We start from the raw sequence: 26,709 nt of genomic DNA, 5'->3' as shown, positions 1-26,709 counted from the left end.
GAAGTTGGAAAAAATGGGGTCCAAAATGTGTCCACCAGCATGAGTGCAATGATTGACCAGCTGAGATAGCTGGAGAGCCTCCAAATCAGTAATGATATTACTGACCACAGGAGAAAGGGGAGCATCAAAATGTAGATTTAGATCGCCAATAATACTAAAGTTGGCAGCCCCTAGAGCTAGAGTACTTACAATTTCAGGAAGAGCAGACCTGAAGGCAGCATCTGGACCCGGAGGTCGATAAATGAGCAGCCCAGAGAAAGTAAAATGTGGACTCACCGAGATGCGAAAATGAGCACTTTCGCAACCAACAATGTCTAGAGCCTTCCATGTACATGGGTAACAGGATTTGACCGCAGCCGCAATGCCGCCACCTCTCGAGTTACGATTAACAGTAAAAATTACGTATTCAGAGGGGAGAGCTAAGTTAACCGCTGCCAAGGCTTCCTCATGTAACCAGGTCTCAGACATAAAAAGGATATCAGGAGCTTCCTCCGTGAGTAGGTTGTAGACGTCTAAGTGATGTTTAACCAACGATCTCACATTGAAGTGACAAACCTTAAAAACAAAAGAGGCATGAGGATTTGGCGGTAAAGGTACAAAACAGTCAGAACATTCTAAGGAGGTTGATCTGTCAGTTAAGATGGAAACCGGAGATGAAAGTTTGAAAGCACACTCAGGGCACTGAAATGGGCCGGATAGAGGGTGTAACGATGTACGAAAACAAGGCGAAAATTCGCGGAGGCTCAGCAGCTCTAAGCGAGAATACATTCGTAATGACAGTCCGGTAGCTAAGTAGGCGTGAAAGGGTACCCCGCCCAGCCTTTGCACAGCCTCTGCACTGACTCGGCGCGGACGAGCGCAGATGGGCAAGACTCTGGCACGACTCAGGCACAGAGACTATTTTGACCAAAATTCCGGATCAGTACAGAGCACAAGAACACTCTGGGAGGCCTTTAAAGTCACCATAAGGGGACATTGTATTAGTAAACACGCAGGTATACTAAAAGACATACAGGGACAGTTGGAAAGAATAGTAACTGAAAGCCTAAACTGGGACAAATCAGTGGTTGTGCCTTTAACTGCGGAAACGGAGGAACCCCACCTAGAGTACCCTTTAAAATGGCGAACAGATCCAGTTAAATATTTGGGGATCTGGAGGAGCCTAGCGCGCAACCAAGATGGCCGCGTAGGTGCGAGGCTCCCGAGGACCTCCGCGACCTCCTACATATATCCTGACAATATCCTGTCCTAGATGAGGGGACTGTGTTGGTGAGCCCGAGCTGAGGTGGCACCCGCTTTCCGCTTCCAAATTGGACCTCGGACTCCGGCGGTAGCACCGATTGAGATTTGCGGCCTTCTCCACGCCGGACCCCGGATTGGAGTTGTGGGGTGATCCGGAGGCAAAGTCAACAACAGCGGCGGGCTGGGCGCGGCGGCTCGCGTACCCCGCACTTTCACTTTCGCTTTTGCACCCTCCTTGCTGTCTCGGCGAGGTTGGGTCGCGGGGCACTGTGGGGTGGTGTGGCCCCGTTGGGGTGCCCGGCCGGCCCGCCGGCTGTGACTTGCCCCGCGGCCCTGAGGTTACCCCCCCCCGGATCCCGTGAACCGGCTTGCCCGCCCTTTACGACGTGCCTGGCACGGCTGTGGGACTGGAACCATGTCCACAAAGCAAGATGGAGATCGGGCAAAGGTGAAATCGACCCGACGTGGCGCAGTCCACCAGTCTAACAGCATGGACCGCTATACCCTCCAGAAGGGATCTCCCGAGGTGCCGCGTAGGTCCCCTGAGGGCCCGACTGATGCTCCTGCTCTGCCCGCAGATCTGACCCTGCGGGACGTGATGGGCGCCATCGCTGAGATGAAGGCCTCGGTGGATCAGCGTTTTGATACGCTGGCGCAGAAAATTGACTCGGTCCTCGTGGATGTTGGCCTAGTAAGGGCCGATCTATCCAAGACTAATGACCGGGTCGATTCTTTGGCCCACACCACATCGGGCCTCACGACGGATGTGGCAGCCCTCCAAAAGGAGGTGCGCCGGCTTGGCCAGGCGAGCGCGCTGATGGATCGTCGCCTGGAGGATTCTGAGGGTCGGGCCCGGAGGAACAATGTCCGTATTCTCGGGGTGTCTGAGGGACGTGAGGAGGCAGCGGCGGATCTATTCGTGGAGGACTTGATTCTCACCCACCTCCAGCCCCGGGGACTGAGTAAATTCTTCGCGGTGGAGCGGGCCCACAGGGTTCCCGGGGGAAGGCCCAAGGCCGGAGCCCCCCCGAGGCCTCTCATCGCCCGGATTTTCAACTTCCGGGACAGAGACGCTATCCTGCAATCCTCCAGACTACAGGGGCCGGTCAGACTCGACAATATGGATATAAATTTTTATCCTGACTTCACCCCAGCGGTCCAAAAGCAGAGACTAAGCTTTCTCGGAGTCAAACGTCGTCTACGGGACCTAAATCTCAAGTACGCTATGCTTTTCCCGGCTAAGCTGCGGGTGGAGTTGGATGGCCGCACGCACTTTTTTGATTGTCCCGAAGCAGCCGGGGACTGGCTAGATACCTTGCCTGGGGATCGGGATCGGGGGGGTGGGGGGGAGCGGTGGGGGGAGAGGGCCCGCCGGATCAGGACTGAGGGACTAATATTATGCCTCGCTCTGGACAAAATTGATGTCACTTTTGACTGTTTGCCTGTTCGAGTAAGTCTCCTCCTGTGGAGGTCGTGTGGGGTCTCTTGGGGGTTCTCCCTCCTCCTCTGGGGGTCTAGTTAGTTTCACCATCTATGGGGCGACAGGCACACTGCACTTTGGGGGGGCTGTTTGGGCTCATGCAGGGGTGCAGGGAGGGGGGAGTTCTGTTGGGGTGGGGGAGTTGGGGTGGGGTGTTGTTCGTTTTTACCACAAGGCAAACCCTTTTCTGTACTGTTTTTAAGGTGCTCTCCGGGGGACGACTGATGGCTCCTGTGTGTGATGGGGGGTAGGGATTTGACTTTGTTGTCTTGGAACGTTAATGGACTGGGGGATAGGATCAAACGAGGTGTGGTCCTGCAGTATTTGAAACGAATCTCACCCGATGTAGTCTGCCTGCAGGAGACACACCTTATTGGAAACTCTTTCTGTGCCATGAATCGGCGTGGCTATCGTTTGGTGGCCCACTCGGGCTTCACGTCGGGCTCACGGGGTGTGGGCATTATGGTGAAGAACTCGCTCCCGTTGGAAATTGATGAAGTGCGCCATGATGATAGGGGACGCTATGCTGTTTTAGTGGGGAGAATGGAAGGCAAAGTAGTGGTCTTTGTATCAGTATACGTCCCACCGGGGCTACAGGCGACCACTTTTGCAGACCTGGGGCGCCTCCTCCTGGGCCTTCCGGGGGGACTCCTAGTGGTTGGGGGGGGGACTTCAATGCGGTGGTTTCTGGGACTCTGGATCGTCACCCCCCGAGGGACCTCCCCCGGGCCCAGGCGTGGTTATCCGGCCTCTTGGATACACTGGGATTGGTGGACTGCTGGCGCTTAAAACATCCCACGCAGCAGCAGTACACTTTCCACTCGGGGGCCCATGGTAGCCTCTCACGGCTTGATCATGTCCTTGTCCCGGCGGCCTATGCTGGGAGTGTGGGGGAGGTGCGCCATCTGGCGCGGGGTATCTCAGATCATTCCCCGCTCCTGTTCCATTTTGATGTCCTTCCGAGGGGTGAGGGCAGGGTGGTTCCCATCAATGCCTGGTACCTGCGCGACCCCACCATTCGCGCTGATGTGATTAAATCCTTGCAGCGATACTTCGATGAGAATGTGGGGTCCGTCCCTTCGGCTATCTCCTTGTGGGAAGCCTTCAAGACAGTTCTCAGAGGAGAGGCCCTGTCCCTTATTTCCCATGCCCGGAGGCGCGAGCGGGAGGAGGTTACCCGGGTGGAGGCCGAAATTGCTGAATTGGAGGGTGATTTAGAGGGCGGAGTGACGGATGCTGCACTACATGTCCTACAACTTAAGCAGGCGGCCTACAGGGCCCTCGTTACGGAGGCGGCCAGGGACCTCAGTAGGGAGCAACAGGGGCGACTGTATGATGTGGGTGATAAGGCGGGCAAACTGATAGCGTGGTTGGATAAAAAGGAGAGAGTGAATCGTGTGGTCCCGCTGATTGAGAGGACGGATGGTGTGAGTGTCACCGAGCCAGAAGAATTTGTCTCCTGTTTCGCGGATTATTTCCGCGAGGTGTATTCTCCGGTCTCTCCTTGCTCGGAGGAGGACTCCCATTCCCTGCTTAGGGATATCGCGCTGCCCTCCCTCTCGGAGGAGGACAGGGTGTCGCTGGATGCCGCTCCTACATCCGACGAAATTGCCCTCGCCATACGTTCGGTTGCCTCTGGCAAGGCCATGGGCCCGAATGGCATCCCTATCGAGTTATATAAGTTGCGACCAGATGTACTGGCACCCCACCTCCGCGCGATGTTCCTGGCGGCCCACTCGCTGGGCTCCCTCCCGCCGGACCAGCGTCTGGCTACTATCGTGGTGATCCACAAGGAGGGGAGGCCTCGGGACCGGGTCACATCCTATCGGCCTATCTCGCTCTTGAATGCGGAGCCCAAAATTCTCGCCAAAGTGCTGGCCAATCGGCTGGTCGGCGTGGTGGGCGACCTGGTCCACCAAGACCAGTCCGGCTTTATCCCCCATCGCAACACGGCCCTTAATCTGCGGCGCTTGCACGGGGTGCTCGCACGTGTCCCATTCGTGCGGGAGCCGGCCATTTTGGCGTCCTTAGACGCCACTATGGCGTTTGACACGCTTGAGTGGCCATACATTTGGGCGATGCTGGCGAAGTTTGGATTCGGCCCGGGCTTCATCAGTTGGGTCAAATTGTTGTATTCGGGCCCATTGGCGCAGGTGGTGGTGAATGGAAGAGTTTCGGCCCCATTCGAGCTGGGCCGGGGCACGCGACAGGGCTGCCCCTTGTCGCCGCTCCTGTTTGCGCTGGCCTTGGAGCCCCTGGCGGAGTGGCTGCGGTGGCACCCCTCCATCCGTGGTCTCCGTTGGACCCCCGAGTATGAGGACCGTGTGTCCCTATATGCTGACGACATCCTTTTGTACCTAGCCTCCCCACGTAAGTCACTCATAGTCCTGGTTGATGTTTTACGTTCATTCGGCCGGAATTCAGGCCTTGTCATCAACTGGGCTAAATCATGCGTGTATGTGCTCTCTGGGGAGGCTCCTGTCCTTCCGCGGGGTTGTCCGATTCAAATGGCCTCTCAGGGGTTTCGATACCTGGGTGTCTACATTACTCTGGACCCAGAGGCCCGCTACGAGCGGAACTTGCTTCCCCCTCTCCAGCGCTTGAAGGAGGACGTCGTGCGCTGGCGGCGCCTGCCGCTTTCGCCGCTCGGCCGGGCGGCGTTGTTTAAGATGATGTCGTTGCCACGTTTCCTATACGCTCTCCAGAACACTATGGACTCAGTCCCGGCGCGCTACTTCCGTGAGGTGGAGAGTTTACAGCGTCGCCTGTTCTGGGACGGGAGGCCGCGCATTGCCCTGGCGAAGTTGACGCTCCCATGGTATGACGGGGGGATTGCCCTCCCGGATATTAAACGGTATTACTGGGCCTCCCAGCTAGCTGCAATTAACCATGGCCTCTATGGGCCCGCCTTGAACCCGGCATTTGAGATGGACAAGATGCTACTGCCCGGTGGCGACTACAATCGAGCGCTCTACTCTGGCGCGCCCGACGCTCGCTTGACGGGACCTACGCGTGTCATGGTCAGAGTATGGCATGCGGCCAATGCAGCTATGGGGTGGAAGGACCGTTTGACCCGGGCGTCACCGCTGTATGCGTCTGAGAAGTTGGGCTCTCTCTGGACCTCGAAGGGCTTTGGGAGATGGGACATGATAGGCATCAGTAAAGTGGGGGATCTCTGGTCGAGGGGAGGATTTAAAACATTCGAGATGCTGCAGACGGAGTTTCAGTTGCAGGGCAGTGAATACTTTCGATACCTGCAGATCCGTCATGCACTGGGCTCCGTCTTCCCAGACGTCGCCTCCATCCCGGAGTCTTCCCCCCTGGAGGATAGAGTGCTAGATGGCCACGTCCCAGACAGCACGATCTCCCTTATTTATAAAAAACTGATTAATGATCGATCGGGCTTGCTGATTGGCCTTCGCGAGGCTTGGGTTGCCGACGATCTGGAATTGGACGATGAGGACTGGACCTCCGCGGTGGCCTCTCCGAAGGAGGTGGCTATACCGGCTCGCCTTCGCTTCGTCCAGCTTAAGATACTCCACCGGGTCTACATGACGGGGCCAAGGCTTCAGCGTATGGGCTACACTGAGGATGGATTGTGTAAGCGTGGTTGTGGTGCCGTGGCGACCTTCCTGCATATTTTATGGGAATGCCCGAAGGTGGAGCGATTCTGGCGCGGTGTGCACGAGGTCCTGCGAGTGGTTACGCGTGTTGCGCTGCTGCCGGAAGCGAGGAGATGCCTGTTGAATGTGTGGGAACCAACTGACTACTCGGCTCCGCAAACGTGGTGGGTGACTCTGGGATATATGATTGCTAAGCGTGATATTGCGCAACTGTGGGGATCCCAGAACCCCCCGGCGGTGTCGGCCTGGAAAGAGCACATGGACTGGTGCATGTTTCGAGAAAAGGTGGTGTATGTGGCGAGGGGTAAGCCTGGGACATGGGTGAAAGTGTGGGGCCCCTGGAACGCCTACCGTGGGAGTATTTGCGCGCCGCCGTTGCTGCCTGCTGCCTCACCAGACCCGTCCCCTTAGCTGACTCCTTCCCCTAGCCCCGGGCACAGGGTTCCCCCAGTCCTCGCTCTGTTTCCCTTCCCCTCTTTGGACTCCTCTGGATAGTTGGGGTTCCCCATTGGGGAGCACGTGCTGCTACTTTTGACTGTGGGTAGCCTTGTGGGTGTTGTTTTCTTGTTGTTTGTATAAAATGAAACCGTACCGTGGGGTATTATGGCTGTGGCCCATGATGTTGATAACTCCTGCTTATGCTCCTTTGTAACGCCAAGTGTTCTATGAACGTATGCTATATGTTTCTGCCATTCCTAGCGGCCGGCCGGAAGGTTGTGGGCCCATATTTGTATATTCTTGAGATTTGTAATAAACGGTTTCCAAAAAAAAAAAAAAAAAATATTTGGGGATCTGGATTCATCGTGACCCAGAATGGGTCATTAGGGGGAACTATGGTAAGGCACTGGTGAAACTGGAGGACCAAATAAATAAATGGATACAAATGCCTATCTCCATGGCGGACAGAATAGCGTTACAGAAAATGATTGTATTACCCAGATTCCTATACCTATTTTGGAATATACCAATATGGCTGAATGTGGCATTTTTTGTCAGGTTACGCTCTCTTTTGCAGACACTAACATGGGCAGGTAAACAGGCTAGGACGAGCTGGAAGATCTTGACCCAACCTTACCATCTGGGAGGGTTTGAGGCACCAGATTTCCACCTATATTATCTTTGCGCACAAGCACAACATGCACACTACTGGACAAAACCGCATACATACATACCACATATCGCAGTGGAAACAGACAGTGTTGCTCCCTTGCCGCTGTCCGCGCTCATTCCTGACCCGATAGATTACATACCAAAGGACAAGATACGTACAGCACAATGCACTTCAAGAGCGTGGCACGCGTTGGCACACAGGGCTCGCAAACTGCCAGTGTATGCATGGGCACTGCCAACGGCAAGACACCCTAGGCTTACCGTAACACAAGAAAAAAAAATGAACGCACTATTGTCAGAAATGGGACTGACCTCTATGAGACAACTATACCCACATAATACCTTCATTGAGTGGACAGACCCCTCACTTTGTGCTCACCAACTCCCACTGAATTTGCATATATACGACTACGTACAGCGGTCCGGTCCTTATACACCACCTTCCCAGACGAACCCCCACAACTACGCACACTACAAATATTGTTGACGGCCCCAAACCATAAAAACCTGGTATCGCGATTATACAATGCAGCCGAAGAGGAACAGGCCGAGAATCCTAATACAGCACTAGGTCAGTGGGAAGTAGCGCTGGGTGAGACAATAGATGAACAAGACTGGCAATACAGCTGCGCACAACTCTCACTACTTACGTCGAACTGTAACCTGCGCATCATCCACTTCAAATTCCTCCATCAACTATACTATACGCCGGCCAAATTACACAGGCTGGGCCTCAGAGAGACGGACACCTGACAGAGGTGCAATGCGCTGAACGCTGACTTCTTACACACTTCATGGTCATGCCCGCAGTAGCAGACATACTGGGATGAAGTTACAGTCGCACTGTCCGAAATGCTGTCAAAGCGGATCCCAAACACCCCTTTGGTGTGCATATTGAGCATCAGGAAGCTCAAACATGCCAGGCACAGGAAATTCCTAGCGGTAGCATTACTACTTGCGAAAAGGCGCATAGCGATAAGGTGGGGGAGCAAGAGACCCCCCAGACTTAAAGATTTGATCACGGACATGACCTATTGTAAAACTACACTGGAGACGTATGCAGAGGACATTCCACAAGCTTCGCGACCCAGAGACTTCTGGGAGCCATTTGTTTGTTATATACAGGCAGCGCAGGAGTCCGAATCACGCTCTGATTCATAATGTAATCAATACTTAAGATATCGTGACTGGGGTGTCATACACTTGACCAAAACTGAGGCCACATAGAGTGATAGGTTTGAAGGTGAGAGGTATAGATGCAAGTGAGATGGCTTTCATCTGGCGATACGGATGCTACAAAAACGACTACTGATATGTGTTCCTGAATATTGTTGATTCTAATATTGTATACTATGTAACTGCTAACTGGTTGGTAAAAATAAAATAATTTAAAAAAAACTTGATAAGGAAGAAAGAGGCAGCTCAATAAAATTAAATATTTGCTTAGGATCACACACTTTGAGACCAGTTTACAGGTCACAGGTCAAGTACATTACAGTTAGGTCAACTTACTAGACCTGCAGGTCTAGTAATATATTTATGATTTTTCGAGGCCTGGGCAGCCAACCGGTGGTATCAGTAAGCATGAGTGGGGCTTTAAGTCTGTTTTTAAGCGTTTTTTAAAAATTTCAATAGCTTTCGCTGACCGCTCATGCGCACTGTACAGGCAAAACCTAAAAAGTGCTATGACGGGGTGAGCACTGCTGCATCATAACACTTATTTTCTTCTATTCAGGGTGCACAGCAGTCGCACTGGAGTACAACATGTTAAACAAAATATTGGCAAATCCAATTTCTCTTTTGTAGGCAAGACCTATTGGCTTTGCCGATGCTTGTATAATTCTGTTCTTCCTAATTTAAAGTATTGAAGCCCTTTACTTTGTCTCATAATAACGTTTAAGGACTGTGTCTTTGTTAATATGGTGCCCTGTAATGGCCTTTTAGTAACAGGTACTAGTTCGTTTTTACATTTTCCTTAGAAAGTCTACCTACCTCGTGTAAGAATGCTAATAAACTTGAATTTGTGCACTGTGTGACAACATGTAGAAATCTTTCCATGACTCACAGCAAGAAACGACTTTTCCGTGGTAGTCAGATACTGTTCTTGGAAGATTTAGGGAGGGGAGATGGGCTGGTTGTTTTGCTGCCAAACCCATCTACTCTGTAGCACTGTACTAGAAGCCGACAGGTTTTTTAGGATCCAATCCTGTTTTCAGCCCTCCCTTAGTTTGGGCTTTTCGTTGATATGTGGGACACATGTTGGCGCACATTACGGTGCCAGTCACCCACCCCATACCAATAAATACTGGCAAGTGGCAGGCCTTTCCATACAAATATTGAGCCATAACAAATTTTAAGCTAGGAATGTGCATTTATTTGACAGCTTCTCAATTTAAAAAAAAAAAAAAAACACTGCAAAGATAGTACATCCAACAGTACACAAGAATTTAACACTGGAGCGTTAAAAGAAGCGCAGCATCGACACAATCACCCTCTCACTCAAACTCAGTAATTAGTAAAGGTATACTCTGAAAATATCTACATCTATTGGATTTGTCAATACTTGATTGGTTTTGTCTGGTATACTTTGTCTCCCTGGATAACTATGTAGTGCTATTGGCGAAGCCCACTTTACTCAGCCTTCAGCCACAGTGGGCTTTTAACACAAGCTCTCCCCCCACACCCAACACTCCTGACCTCAGTTTCCATTTGGATACGGAGGTTGGCAATTGTCATATTATCTGAAGTTTGCAAATTGGTACTGAATGAATGTTCACTCCTGATCTCATTTTTTTTTTATTGTGAACAGTTCGAAAAATATCGATTATTATTTTGTTTATTAACAGCTAGTGAAGGCAGAGATGATTTCAGCATGCTGCATCATCAATTTTAAATGTGCAGTGCATACACTGTACTTTTAATATTTAAAGGGCATTTCCCGATCCTCCTCCCACTTCCTCAGCGACTCAAGCACAGTCTCTTGATCCTGTTGGCTTGTGGGGTGCTCCCCTCCAGCCTTGATATTTTTAAATGCATTTCTTGCAACAGACTCACAAATCACTTGTATAATGGTGCCTAGAGTTAAATATTCAACTAGAATCTGACAATCAGATCTTAGCAGTTCATAAATAATCACGGTCTTCTCTCGCAGGAAACTGTATTTACTCCAGGCTACCTCAAACATGTGCTGGTAAAGCCCTCTGTGGGGAGAAAGCATCCCTCATTTGTACATTATTATTACAATGTTTGGAAACCTGCATGGACAACCCTGACTTAGACACACAAGTACTGTTCCCATCTATTAATATAATTTATACACACTAATGCTCGTGAAGGGGCAGCCACTAATGTTTGTGATGGGGCACAACTGTAATAGCTGCACATGAACCCCTTAGGTGCAGGTGTCGGCCTCTGGCTGACACCAGCACTCCCTACCCAGTGCGTCTGTCGGCACTGGCCGACACTGGGGAGAGCTTGAAAGGATCCTCCAGTGCTTGCACCAGTGGATTCCATAAAAAATATTTTTTTTAAAGGGCTGGGGGCGAAGCGAAATTGTTTCAGCTTCAGCAACCAGACCCCCCCGCCCATCAGTGACGTCACTATTACCCACTAGAACAGTGTGGAGAAGGCAGTGAGTATTCTCTGCCGCATCCAGTGGAGATTTTGACCCTAAGGCGGCCTCCCTAGTTTTGATGGGTTGATGGGAGTCATCGTGATCAAAACATTTCCTGTTCAAGGATTGCGGATGAACAACGATCCACAAGCAGGAACCACTAAACGCCAGGGACGCGATCGTGCTCCCTGGGGCATTGAAACGGTGTTTTAAAAAATAAATAGTTACATTGACAGGGGGTTGCATTCCGTCCAATGTTGACCATTGGCTTTATGGTTCGTCCCTCCCATTGCCCACACCTTGTTTACTGTATTCTTCTACGAACTTGCTTTCTTTAAACAGACCTTTTCATTTGGTTCTAATGTTGTCACATTTACTGTGCATTCAAAGACAGAGGTCAAATTTCAAGCTGTCTTCCGAGGGAGCTTGGTGTTTACATTTCTTTTTCTAACTTCAAAATGAGAGAATTTGTGTGACAATCCTGACGAGTACCCATGTAACAGGAGAGGATTTAGGATGTTAATTGTTTCGAGCACACAGCAACAAAAATGTACTGTGCTAATGTTTCAGATTATATCAGAATTAGTACAAATGAAGCACTTTTTTTGTAATTCTGAAGTGTGGTAGAAACAAATATTTGAATATGATCACAATACACTAGGTGATGACATTATCATTTGTGTGCAGTAAAACTATATTTCGGTGCAAATGTAAAGGTCATTCCAACTGAAAATGTGTTGTCTATAATGACAATGTGCTACCACACCATGCATACGACATTCCATGCATACGACACTCCATGCATACGACACTCCAATGTACCCCAATCTACCTCCACCTAATTTACCCCACTCCACTCCTATCTACCTCACCCCACTCCAATCTACCTAACCTCAATCAACCCCACCATTTCCCAATCTACCCCGCTCCACTGCAATCTGCCCCAATCCACTCCACTATGATCCAATCTACCCCAATCAACCCCAATCCAGCGCACTACACTTAAATCTAAACCTCTCTGCTCCTTTCTACCCAATCTACCCCACTCCAATATACCCAATCCACCCCACTCAAATGTACCCCAATCCAACCCACTCTAATCTACCCTAGACCAATTACCCCACTCCATTCCAATTTATTCAACTCCACTGCAGTCTATCCAAATTCCCTCTGCTCTTATCTACCCTACTCCACTCTACCCTCCTCCCTTCATTCCACCACAATCTACCTCAGTCTACTCCACTCCAATCCATCCAATATACTCCAATCCATCCAATCTACCCCGCTCCACCACAATCTACCAGTCTACTCCAAACTACCACACTCTAATCCATCCAATCTACTCCAATTTACCCCCCCCCATCTACTCCACTCCAATCCACCCCAATGTACCCTACCACACTGCAATCTACCCCACCCCACTCTACCCCACTCCAATCCACCCTACTCCAGACTACCTTACTCCAATCATACCACTCCAAAATACCCCACTCCATTCCAATCTACCATTCTCTAATCCACCCAATCTACCCCACCCCACCCCAATCCAATCTAACCAACTCTGCTCCACTCTTCCTCAATCTATCTCACTGCATTCCAACCTTGACTCCACTCCAATCTATCCAACTCATACTCCACTCCTACCTACTCTGTTCCACTCTACCTCACTCAAATCTACCCACTCCATTCTACCCAATCCACCACACTCCATTCTTCCCAATTGACCCCACTCCACTTCACTCTAATCTACCACACACCACTCACTCTAATCTACCACACACCACTCAAATCTAAGTGGTGAATTAATTTAAAAATATTAGTGGCAGGTTTATGTCTGCATCGATAAAGATACACCCTCACAACAGCGACAGAGTATCCTTACTGCCAAGATAATGATCTTCCCACCCAATTTATATGCAGACAGACCATTGGTGTAATCTTGGTGAAGACTATCCATCTGCGGCATGGTTAACCCCCGCCAACGACCTTTATGTCCACCCATCTAATTTATAAGGTCAGTATTTACTGCCTGTCACCACCTGGAAAATCCTGGAGGTAAGATGCAGTGAAAACGGTCTAACACCTCCATCGCCATGGGAGATAACCCCCATGGTGAGAGGATTTTTTTGGGGGTGGGAAATAGGGGGGCAAAAAGAAAATCCAGCTTGGGGATTTTTGTGAAAATTTAAAAAATAAACAAGTATGATGGACGGCTCCATCATATTGTAGTGCTGTGTCAAACGTAAAAAAATGCATTAACAGGAACCACCGTGACAGCGGCTCCCGCCAATGTTTTGGAAATGCCTGCCAGTCATTTCTAAATTTGGTGGGCTGGGTAGTTTCAGCATGGCAGACATTAAATACTCTGCCAAAATGTGAATCTTCCATTTGTAAGAACTCCTGTTTTTTTGTTGTAAACCAAACACTGAGAGGTGTCCAGTATGGTGTAACTTGCAATGAATCTGCCAACTTTCCCATAATGCCCTGCAGAACTACAAACTGCGTACATTGCTAAGATTACTCATTTATTTACATTTTGTGTTGAAAATTTCTGTAATCTGTTCAGAGCCACAAATTGACAACCAACCAGCGTTTCCATGTGTCTCCAGATAAACATGGAACCCATTTATGGGAGAAGCCTTAGCGCCCACGATAAGAAAATACTAAAAAAGAAACATTGACATATCAAATGTTTACACTGAAACCACCCAGTTTTTCAATCTGGGTAGCTGTGGATTTTGGTTCTGGTCTTTGCCGCCACCCTACTGAAACTTACAAAATCGCCACACTTCTGAAAACTAGACACCAGTGGAGTTCAGAGGTGTGTGATTTGCATAGCTCTCACTAGGTAATTTATTCCAGATGCCCTTGCAAAAGTTTTTTTTAATTTCTGTGGTTTGTAGGTCTGCATGGGTGGTGCCACGACACAAACCCAAATAGCGCAGCTACCCCTATAGCTTCTCTCTCAATGTAACACTTTAGGGCATTTTGTAGGGCAGTCTCTTGGCCCACCCACACTAGTGGGGTATCATTCTTATCAAGAGATGTGTGGGGGCTCAGGCTGTTAGGAGATTTGCGGCTCCCCACAGATTCTAGAACTTTCCATCACTGAAATGTGGGAAAAGTGTGTGCTTTTAGCCTAGGTTTGAGGGGTGAAAGGGCTCATGGGTAAAATAACTGAATAAGAGCCATAAAGACACACCTCTGGACTCCCCTGGATGTCTAGTTTAAAAAAATGTATAGGTTTGCTAGGAGCCACATGAACCAGGGCCCAAGATACACAACTACCAACATTGAAAAAAAGGGAAATATTAATTGAAATGCGATGTGTCCATGTTGCGTTTTGGTCTGTTTACTCTCTCGGGCACTTGGCGTACCTACACAAGTGAGCTAACATTTGTATAGGGAAACGGGGGGGGGGGTGCTAGGTAGTAGCAATTTTGTTCAAGGACTTCCCATTACAGAAATGGGTTGAAAATGTGTTTTTTAGTCAAAACTTGAGATTTGCAAGGGATTCTGAGTAAAAACAAAAGATATGGTGAGGCCCACACAAGTCACCCCACCCTGGATTTCCCAAGGTGTAGAGGCTTGCTAGGTTTCCCTAGGTGCCACTGGGCTATGGCCCAAACTCCACAGCTACTCACATTAGGAAAAAGGGTCAGTTTTGAGAGAAAAATGTTATGCGTCAATTTTGGATTTGAACCACTTCTTGTTGCGGGCAATAGGCCTACCCACACAGGTGAGGTACCATTTTTTTAGTGGAAGGCATGTTAGAACATAGACTAGTGAAACATTTGTTATTGCCAATTGGATTTTGCTGAATTTGTGCATTCCAAATGTAAGCCATTGTGTAAAAAAGAAAACATTTTTAAAAATACCCTCTTTTTCACGCTAGTATGGATTCCCACAAATTCAAAGATGTACAAATTGCCACTGCTCCTAACCTTCATATCTTGAGCGTATATCATAAGTACATAGGGTTTCTTGATACCCATTTTCCAGTCTACATATTTCAAAATAGGAACTGGCATATACTTCGTACACAATGAAAAATCATTATATTGTGCAGCTCGGTTGTTGGCTCTAGGTACCTAAGGTTTTTGGAGAACCTACAAACCCTATATATCCCCACAACTAGAAGGGTCTACCAGACGTAATGGTATATTACTTTTGTAAATTGGCCATAATGACAAAAATCTACAGATGAAAACTGTGTCGCAAATGGCCTACTCCCTTTTCTACTCATTTTCAATTTTTGCTTTATTTCAACAGTTAAGTTTCCTTGTGAAAACCTTGAGGGGTCCACAAATACAACCCCCTTGCGGAAGTCAGCACCTTTTTATACTTTTCAGAAATATATAGCTTTCTTGAATCACTCACTGGTTTCACACCAGTTTCAAACACAAACTGGAAGTTGTTTGAAAGCACAAAAAAATAGAACAAATGGGTTAGCTCTTTGAAAAATGCCAAAATTGTGGTAAAAAAAAGGATTTCTTTTTGTGCACTTTCCTGAAAAGTGGGAAGATGATGACTTTAGCACAGCAAACCTTTTGTTGAAGCCACTTTTAAGAAAAGAAAAAAAAAAGACATTTTTGCAAAGCCCTTTTTCACATTTTCCCCCACAAAACCTCAACATTTAGCTATATTTTGCCTATTTTCTGGGTCCACTCCAAGGGAATCCACAAACCCTGTGTACCTTTAGAATCTCCAGGATGTTGTTATGAAATACATTTGGTGTGGATACCTTATGTGGACAAAAAATTATGAAGGCCTAAGGGGGGGGCAGCAGTTAAAGGGTTAATGTTCATTAACATTGCAGTAGCAACACTGGAGATCATCAGAACTTTGTTTATTTCCTTACTCGCTTTTCCCCAAAATCTTCTTCACGTGTTCAACAATCTCTTTGTTGTTTTTCTCATCCACATCAACCAGTACTTGCTCTCCTGTATCTGAGAAAACAAAATAAAGTCGAATTAATGAAAATAGTTTTCAGAAGGTTTTAAAAGAAATGAAAGTACACCATTAAAACTTTACTTTCAAAAGCACAGAAATCTGTATTACATTTAAAAGAAACTGTTTTTCAGTGATCAACGAAAGCACCTTAATTTCTGCAAGGAAGTCACTTTGTCTATCATTAACAAGCACTTTAAGAAATGGCTGTGAAGCCCTAGTAATGATGACCGCTGAGCTGAGAAAACGGACTGAAGATGCATTACATATGCAGAATGTCAATACAACTGCATATAATTCATTAACATGTGAAGCACCCAAAAGTATGGAAATGCGCATCGGAATGGAAACTGAAATGAGAGGAGGGCCATATTCAATATTTTGAAACAAGCAAAACACATCTTTTTTGGTTTATTTCCTTAGGTGTCTGGGGGGGGGGGGGGTTTGGATAGTATCAAGCGGGCATATCCATCCCTCTGGGGTGGGGAAGTTCAAGAAGCAGAGGAAGGGAAAGGAAATGATGGCATTGTTTGCATTACATGGGGTTTTTATGCAAGTTTTGTTGGAACTATTTGGGTTTATTGTGATCAGATGTTTTAGGTTTGGATGAAATATATTGCAAATGGGGTTTTAATATGACGAGGAATGTTTATAGTTTTGCATAAAGAAAATACTGTTTTACCTGTCTTAATAAAGTGACCTTTTCTGTTAAGACAATAACAGTGAGTGGATTGTTATTACTGCGCGAGAACAGGTTGAGGTTGTTATTAGGCATTCACTCTTTGCGGCCTTTACAGTCGAGAAGGAACAATGCACAAGATAAAAATGCAATGATTAGGTTTATGACAATTCCTTGTAATGCAAGATCAGCTGTGCATATAGACCTTTACAAGTTCTCAATCCGTGGGTATTAAAAGTGTTAATGATCTGTAACATATCTAAATACCTTTGCATCATCCAACATTGCTATAGCAAAGAAGTGGTCAATTTATAGTAAATGTTACAAGAACTAGTTAATATCATGAATGCAAAACATTAAAAGATGTTTTTGACAGGCAAAGTGATATATCCTGCTCCTTGGAAAACCCCATTACTGCCCCAGAATCTTAAAAAAGGGAGGATATGAGTGGTGGAGGGTAATATGAAAGAGAACACAATTGAGGGGCAAATGTCTCATTATTCACCAGATAGCAAAAACAAAATGGCACCAATTTTAGGGGTATTCATTTTTATTTATTTACATATGAGGAGCTATTTTTCTGTTATTAATGGGAGGAAGCCATAATCAATATATATTCAAGAGTTTCAATAAATTCTAACATAGATGGGTACAAAATGATTTTTTTAGTATCCACTGTATTGTACTCCAAAGAGGATTAGATTGTTTTGTTAACAACTAGTCAAGCAATGTGCTATGCATCATATAGCAATTGATAGTTGGATCTATGTTCTGCTGCAAGGCCTGAAATTAAGGCATTATTGGTGTACAGTATGTAAAAACATCTTCGATATCTCCAAGTCTGTTGATGCACCTGATCCTACTACTGCATTATAGGATCTTGGACGGTGCTCGTCTGCGCTCCTTAAGAAACTTGTTACATAAACATAAATCATTCTTATCAATTAAGCAAAAAATATAGACTGGAGGAGTTCCATTTTGCTTACTTGGCAAGACTTAAGTTTGCATTGCATTCATAATACACACGGTATAAACACCGGAGGCTGTTAAAGGCAAAGACTGATAATACGGATTAGAGGAATTTACAGCGTTGAGGAGTAATAGAAATGAATAATAATAGAAGAATGTTTGAATAATAATTTTTCTCAAATGTTTCAGTAAACATTCTGAATTGTACTGGTGATCCTTTTTTTGGGGTATGTTATTCGTTAAGATATGTAAAATTTGGGATTTTTTTTGCCATCCTACCAAATAAAAATAATATTGATGAAGGGCAACTTTTATACAATATCTTAGAAAACTAGCAGAGCACAAAAATCTAAGACCAAGAAAAGCAAGTGAGCTTCGGGCAAATAGCAATTTAACTGTAACAAAGTAGAAGAATAGGGACAAATGATTATTATCAAATTCCAGATCAGGATATTAACTTGTGCTTGTTCCTCGTGTCTTTGCAAGGAATGCAAAATTGTAACAAGTGCACTTTAGCTGGCCCTAGGAAGCTTATACTGCACGTATCTGCCAGTCCCAACCAGATGCCGATACTTACCTAAATAAAACCTTAGAAAAGATGAAGGGGTCATGTTCTTAAACATCATAATCTGGAGCCAGGGGTTCTTGTACTGGATCTGAGGAATGTTGAAAAATACAAACTTTCTGTAGAGAAAAAACATTTTAAAGACCTTATATCTTGTTTTAAAGTTTTACTTTTGTGCACAATATTTCTAACCACATTAGAGGGTAGGTTTTCCATCCAGTTTGTAAAACCATGTCATGATTGCTCTGAAGGAGGCATAGAAAATAAAACACACAAAAATAATTTTAAAAAAAGAAGACAACTCTTGAGCAGCAATAACTTAATGTTCCATATTTACCATCTACTTTCAGCAGCACTTGCTTCTATACTTGTCCTACCACAAGCCCTTAATAATTCATCCTCTTTACATGCAGCCTGAATGTTCTTTAGCTGCATATCTAGCGCTATATGACATGTCAAGCTCACAGGGTGTGAAAAGTCAGTATTGTGCCTGGTGCAACAATAAAATGGTGTTATAAAGTAAACTTTGTAACAAAGCCCATGTGACAAACTGGGTGAAATCTATTTTTTTTTTCTATTTTTTTTTTTCCCCCTGCTCTTGATCTCCCTCCCATCCCCACTGGGTGAAGTCATTATACAGTCATAATCACAGTAAGATACTTTGACAAGCATCAAGTGGGGTATTAAATGGAGCTTAGGTTACACTAATACAATGTAAAAATGGGACATATATAGGCATGACACATATCGGGGTGCCATATTACAGGAAAAGAAGAAGAATTGAATTCAGCAAAGCAGGGGAAATCAATACAAAGATATGGTGTGGCAAGTAACAAAGAAGTCTGACCAATGGTACAAAAATGAATGGCACACTGTAAGACATCAAAAATCAATGTAATGTAAACACAAGAAAGACAACAACACCCAAAGACCAGTCACATTGTTTTCTCAAGGGCCATTTCTGTATTCGTAGGGTCCGCTAATAGACTGCATAACGCAACTAGATCTATTGCTTGATTTAACTTCTAATTAACTGCCCTAGTGTGTTCTTTGATACATTTAGTTTGCTGGCATATTAATTACACAGCAAACACAACAAGATAATGGACGGAGTGCTGAACCCACTCACCCCCAGGCAAGAGGGCTGGGTTTAATCCATCGTTCTTTTGCTCACTATGCCACCCCAGTTTGGAGCAAGCCATATGCAAATCGGTCTTGACCCTGCTCCTCATGGGAATACTTAAGCACAAACTGCCAAGCCCGGCTCTCCCTGGACTAAAAACAAGCATCCTGGGACCAGTTTCGGGGTATCACCCCTTATCAGCCAGACTAGCTTGAATCCAGTGGCACAGCGAGCCCAGGACCCACGTCTGGGCATGATGAGGGGCAATAGCCCGAAACCAGTCCCAGGAATCTTGTTTCCAGTCCCTCATCTTGTTGTGTTTGCTATATCAATTACCCAGCCATAGTTTTTGTTTAGGAAGTTCCTGTTTGAACGACTTAGGCTTTATCACCCTTAAGCATTCATTTTTTTCACTTTGCTGTCACAATAACATGTTGAATTAATTACTTTTTTTGGTTCACAAATGTGCGGCATATACGATTTTGTAATTATGCAAAAAAATACTACCCTCTTGACAAAAGTAGCTGCTATACCATATTTCACTGTATACACCATTTAAATCTAGCATTTACAACTTACAGTACATCTTCTGACCCTTTTCATACCACTTTTAGTTTAGTAACCGACGTGCTTTCTAGGATACCCGGGAGCAACACAGACCCACAAATTGCCCAACTTTCATCCATTGGAATAACCTCCAGTTTGAATTTCCACTTACAGCCAATTTACTCTGGTTTCATAAGAAACTGAGACCAGTAGTACACTGGTCCCAATAATGTACAGCAGCTATTACGGAGAAACTCTTGTTGGTCACAGCACACTTTAGAAATGGATAAAAGCATGAAGTATCACAAGTGTTATCCAATAGAATATGGGCCTTGTAGTATGTCCTCAACCATTGCTTCCTTCACACTGGTGGTAGTAGCGTCATGTGCCACCCTTGCTGAGTTTCCCCAGTTTGTTGTAATTTGCTTATAAATGCTCTTTCTAGCGACAATGGTCCTGTTTCCTGTGCCTCCAACCAAGAGCAGATGTGTACCTTCCCCTTTCGCTCTGGAATACTTCTACACATTAGGGCCTCATCTGCGCTTATTGAATTCTGCAAGAAGCTTAAGACCTGGCTCTTCGACTCTTTACCAGTAGCAGACTTACTCACCATTCCCGCAGACCCAAACCTATACATCTTCTGGGTACCCTACCAGATAAGCTGCACTTTACAATCCAGCTCACATAACAATGGCATTTCCCTGCTCAAGCCCATCAACTTATTTGATAAAAGTGAACTGGCATTTTAACCATATTAATGTTTATCTAGGTCCCCTCTCCCTTGTTTAGTGGTAATTCACTGAATTCCTGTTCTCAAGGCACAGTCTCACCTGACCCAACCTTAGTCATGAAGGTAAATGTACGTTGGGTAGACCTTCAGTTAAAAGTATGCACTATAGTGTCAAAGGTTGCACTAAGTTCCTCATACCTTACCCTCAAACCTCTGAGAACTGCATCCGGGTTTCTGCTGCTCAATGTCTCACATTACCAAACAGCACAAGAAAGTGCACCTTTTATACAGTTCAAGATTCCAAACTCTAAAACTACTTATCAAATTCGAACGCCCAATAGGAAAACTCTTAGAGGGTATCTTATTCTAAAATCCACCCGTTTCTGCAAAATTATGGTGCATCAGGGAACGCTGCATAGTGAGATGCAGTGGCACTTTGTTCTCCTAGTTCCAGCACCAACCGCCCCCCTGTTGGTGAGACGGTCATCTCACTCCCCCATGCTAGTAGAGTCTTACCTGGCGCCCTCCGCACGCTCCCCGTGCGTGTTGTAATTGACGGTCATGACCTTCACCGAGCTCTTGAAGACTATCTTGCCCTCCTGCAAGTAGGCTAGGGTGCGGCGGATCGGGAAGCGCCCCTTCATCGGCATCTTGGAGGGTAGCAGGCAGCAGAACCGGAGCAGTGAAAACAACCCGGTACTCACATCTGCTGGAGGTACCAGCAGCACGCGGCCCCGGAGAGTCCTGGGAAGTGTAGTCCGAACGCAGTAGCAGTGACCCGGAAGTAACTTCTAGCTTGTATACGGACGTGAGTAAAGACTAGAGCGCATTTCCATGTCAAAGCAGAGTAGAGCTAGAGAGAGTGAACGAGAAGCTTCGTGCTTCAGGAATAGAAAACGGTGAAATTCACGGCATTTCCAAAAGCAGTATGTTCTGCGAACCGAGTAAAACAAGTGCTTATGTTTTTTAATCTATATTTGAAACCTAGTTATTCAAAACTGAGTTACTTTGTATTTTATGGTTTTAAAATCATCCCTTCCCCAATTCAATGTTCAGTACAGCTGCAATGTTAAATAGAAAGTCAGTCCTTTAGTCAAGTAGTTTAATTGGCCGTAAATAATGAATTTGAAATGACGTGTTTGGCCAATGTGTCCAACAGCCCATTTCCACAGCTGTATTTATTTAGAATCGTAGAAAGTACCATATGTCTCTATTAAAGCCAATGAAGGTCCCTTCTGCGGTCGTTGAGTATCTGAGAACTACCAGCCAAAATTAGAGTTGTCAAGCGTCCAATCAGTGTATGTCAAGCGTCCAATCAGTGTATGATGCGCACATGTGGGCCAGATGTACTAAAGGATTTTGCGACTGCAACCCCATTTTATTCTGATGTCAGATGTTTTGGGGCTAATTCACAAAAGCATGTTAGAGAATCAAAAAGAGTACTACTTTACGTACTCTCACGTGCCTTTGTGAATAGGCCCCTTTGTTTTTAGACATCACACTCTTATGTTTTTAAAAGCTCTTTATATCATCTTAACCCAATTTGAATCTAGAAATCTTAGCACAACAGACACATCGCGCCAGAGCATATCCTTGTTACTCCTGCTCCCTCCACATGATACCTGGCACCAGAGGCGAGTCTGCATTTTATGAAGTAGATAAGTGGAATGAGATCATAAGACCATTTTTTAGCAATAGACAGGGAGAGTGGTCAAAGAAAAAACAAAGGGAGAGGTCAGTACTAAGAACATTGGGCCGTAGATTCTTCACTAAGGATCGAAGAGAGAGGGGAGAGGGACCAGTTTTGGCATTAAAATTATAAGTGATTCTCTCAAAAACCACACTGGACCCCAATGTATGAAACTCCTCAACAAGGGTTTGGGTTTTGCTCCAACTCTTAAGTGTGATACCTTTAACACATGAGCAGAGCTCCAGAATTTCTAAAATCAGACTTCATTTCTCTATTGACAATAACTCTGACTGCCCCCCTTGAATGACTGGTGATACTACCCTCCGAAAAAAATCCACCTTCTTTCCTCCAACATATGCGATTCCTGCACAGATGCTCACATTTGATATATCTGTTTTTAAAAGAACTAAAGAGGAGGAGTTCAAACAGAAAACAATTGTGAATCTTTTTAAAGAGCCAGGGCAACACTTCAGATTCTCAGATCAATAGAAGACATAGTAAAAAAAAAAAGACAATAGATGAGGGAGGAGCTTAAGGCATTCTTGATACTGATACATATTACATATTATTCCGAATACATTAGATTGCTCTCGAATGAAAACACTTATATAAAAGATCCAACTAACTAACTGGCAAACATTAAAAAAACTCTGGTCTACAAAGGAGAAACAGCTGGTTGGATATCCAAACAAGAGACTTGACGTCTTCATTGCACAGAATCCTAGAGATAACAAGCATTGGCATAGCCAATAGGGCTCGCCTTTGGGGCCTTATAAGTGTTTAGCCAGAGCTATTGACTTTGCCAATGTCTTCAAGCTGTGCTGTAGAGAAGTTTGGCTGCTGTGCAGCATGCTGAAAAGTTATAATAAAAAAGTGTCAGAGGCATTTTTGTTACCTTATATATGACCAAGAAGGCATTATGTACAACTGAACGACCATATTAAAAAAAGTATTTACAATAAAAAATTTCCTCAGTTTTCTTTTGTTCTTGGAATGCTGGCAACTTGTTTCTGCCTATTCCAATGGTTGTTTGTTAAAGCTTTTTTTTCAGGGGGCATAAATAATCGGAGGGTGAAGGTTGGGAACTAGTACCTGTATTATAACACTAGCAGCGGCCAGACGCTAGGGGAGAATCAACAGATGCCAGATTCCGCGAGCAGACTGAGGTGGTACTGAGTGATGCTGAAGTGGTAGTGGTGGTGGTGGTGGTGGTGGTGACTGGTGCAGAGACGATTCTGAGATGATGCTGAATGATTCTCAGGTCTTGCTGAGTGATGATGATGTGGTGGTGTACTAGTGCAAAGGCGATGCTGAGTGATACTGAGTGATGCTGTGGTGGTGCGGAGTGATATTGTGGCACTGAGTGATGCTGTGGTGGCGCTGGGTGATGCTGTGGTGGCGCTGAGTGATGCTGTGGTGGCGCTGAGTGATGCAGTGCTAGTGCTGAGTGATGCTGTGGTGAAGCTGAGTGATGCAGTGGTGACGCTGAGTGATGCTGTGGTGGTGCTAAGTGATGCTGTGGTAGTGCTGAGTGATGCTGTGGTAGTGCTGAGTGATGCTGTGGTGGTCCTGAGTGATATTGTTGTGGCACTGAGTGATGCTGTGGTGGCGCTGAGTGATGCTGTGGTGGCGCTGAGTGATGCTGTGTGATAGCAGGGAAGGGCTGCTTTACTCTGCGCCCCGAGTACGGATTGTCCTCCTTTCCAACCGTAGGTCAATAGATATTTAAAAGCAGATTTGTTTCTCCTAAAATATACTTCAAACCATCTGCCAGCTGGGGGCATTCGCAGACAAAGAACAGGCTCTCGAGGAGAACGAACTACAAGAATGAGACAGCGGCCGAGAGATACGCCAACACCCAGCCTCCGCCGTGCACATAGGTGTGCGCGCACGCCCGCAGGCACACACGGCACAGACGCAAACTACGTGCACAGCAGGAAACTACGTGGCACGCATAGATAGGTAAATACACAGCAACTTACCCCACGTCAACACGAAAACCACATCACACAAAGCAAACATGGAATGCACAAGTACACAGACACGCACACCCCATCAGACCCCACACAGAGAGACAAACCCCACTGACTATATGCCACACGAAGAAAAAGTGACAGTGAGACAGGCCTACCTTACATCGAGAGACACAACATCGACTAAACACAGCAAATATGCCATGCACAACTACACAAAGAAGCACACCCCGACGCTCCCTACACAGAGATACAAACCCCACATACGGTACATCACGCAAAGCAAAAGTGACACACATAAACAACCCCACATCCAGACAAAATGCAGACTACACAAAGCAAATGTGGCATGCACATACATACCAACATTACCCACATACGAACTACACACAAGGCACACAAGGCAAATGCGACATCGCATACCACACATGAAAATCACTCCACACTCACTGCAGATATCAAAAATTATACACAGAGTTAATGCGACATAATTTAACACACGCCACATACAAGGGCAGCAGGCCATATGAAGTTCATTCCACAAAGGCACACTTTAAATAGGTCACACTAAATCCATCACACATACTACACAGACTTATTTGTAAGCACACCACATAGCATAGATGTTACACACAGCAAGCAGCGTACGCTTCACATACCTCTCCCCACATCTGACACTAATCAAACTAATACACTAAGCGCATAACACATAAAAACACAGCGTGCAGCACCTACACGCACCACATATACCACAAACCCACTGCTCTTCCCAGCCAGACACAGACCAAACAACACGCCCCAGAATACACACACGAGCATCAGATATGCAGCACAAACACATAACATACATCATGCGCACCTACCCTCAAGTAGTCCACACATGCATAGGGCCCCCCAGAATGCGCATCACATACATGCATACAGTGCTCAAACAGCACAAGGCACAGCACTCGAGTAAGCCCCGAAGAGACACAAACATAAATACGAGACATGTTTGCAAATACAAACTTTTTGTTTGAATTCATCATTTCAAGGTAGGAGTTGTACACCACTTCTAGGTTTATTAGTCACTCTCAGACAGACCCACCAATTTGAGGAAAACAATTTCTGAACACGAAGGAAGCTTTCTGGTATTGTTTTATGAGCCTTTGGTGGAACGTGATTCTTTCTGGTACTATCGATTGAAACACGTGCATCACTGGTCCGACCAAGCACAGAAAGAGACGGAAGGGGCCGTGTTGTGCCGGAAGCTGGAGGACCAGCGTGCGGCTTGAAGGCCGAGGCAACGGGTGCACGCCTGTGCTTACTTACCACAGCCCTGAGGACAAAGGCCTTTCCTCTCTCCACTCACCCGACAGCACCTACCTGCCCGGTTTATGTCCAGGCGCCAAATATCCATGTCAACCTTTGACAAATACGAACCACGCGTCAGTATCTAATTTAGAATGGAAATATTTATTTATTGGCTATTAATTAGTATTCTGCAATATGCCGGGTATTATTGTTAGTATAATATTAATAATTATTATTTTTATTATTATTAGCAAAATAGTCATGCTAATAACCACAATAATTAATAAGAGCATGTACTATATAGCATAACAAGAGGAGTGACAATAATATAAGAATAGCAGCGCTATACTAACACCATCATGCATTTCTTATTGCTACATAACTATCCTTCTCAGCACTTATATTAGCACTGTAATTTTCACCATTGTTTGAATAATATACCTCCGAACTGCCTTGCGATCTCCCTAGCGCAACAAGAGGGTCACTGGTGCCTGTGTGTTCCTCTATATAGCAAATAAACATCATTTGTTTCACCGTTTGTGAAAAACCAGTAGAGTACAAACTGAGGAACAAATGAAAATGGTACTCAGCGATTAGACCCATTCTTCTGATGTCTGAGTGCCAGTGTGCGCTGGAACAGTTTATGTTAGCCTTAGGAGCGAGGCTGAGCCTGTCCTGCGGAATGTCACCGAGACACGACGGTGTCTCTGACTCTGCCCCCGACCTAGCGGCGCGAACAGAAGCTGCGGTCAATCCGCCTGTTTATCACAAGCCGCACGTACGTACAGAGGGAGGAAAAAACAGAGAAAGGGAGAGAGGAGGGGACGAGAAAGAGAGAGAGAAGAATGGCTGTGGGAGCGTGAAACAAGGAGAGATGTCAAAAAGAGTGAGGTGAGAGAGTAATAGAGCAAGAACAAGAGCGACAGAGAATGAAAGCAACAGAACACAGGAGAAAGAGAAGAGAAAAAGGGAAAGGCAGAGGGAAGCATGCAAAGACCGGTAAAACAAGCATTGGCCGCGCGGCCGTCAAAGTGACGCGGCCGTCAAAGTGAAAGTGATCACGGGCTGTAAGGGTGCCCGCGAGCGATGTACTTAATGAGCCATGACGAGAGAGGAAAGCCAG

General features: G+C 46.0%; 1 protein-coding gene across 1 annotated transcript in view; it reads right to left on the bottom strand.

The window, feature by feature from the left end:
- Window positions 1–21,400, bottom strand: part of MRPS25 (mitochondrial ribosomal protein S25) — a 50,054-nt gene extending 28,654 nt beyond the window's left edge. The window contains exons 1-3 of the mRNA XM_085624456.1: window positions 21,147–21,400; window positions 18,244–18,350; window positions 15,930–16,017 (exon numbers count right to left, since the gene is read on the bottom strand). Of these exons, the coding sequence (XP_085480582.1) occupies window positions 15,930–16,017; window positions 18,244–18,350; window positions 21,147–21,280 (329 nt within the window). The 5' untranslated portion in view covers window positions 21,281–21,400. The remainder of the gene's footprint in view (window positions 1–15,929; window positions 16,018–18,243; window positions 18,351–21,146) is intronic.
- Between the last annotated feature and the right edge of the window lie 5,309 nt (window positions 21,401–26,709).

The sequence above is a fragment of the Triturus cristatus genome, chromosome 9, assembly GCF_964204655.1.
Source record: "Triturus cristatus chromosome 9, aTriCri1.1, whole genome shotgun sequence".
Classification (NCBI taxonomy): domain Eukaryota; kingdom Metazoa; phylum Chordata; class Amphibia; order Caudata; family Salamandridae; genus Triturus; species Triturus cristatus.
The sequence above is the reverse complement of the archived record's forward strand: the minus strand, read 5'-3'. Positions and strand labels throughout refer to the sequence as shown.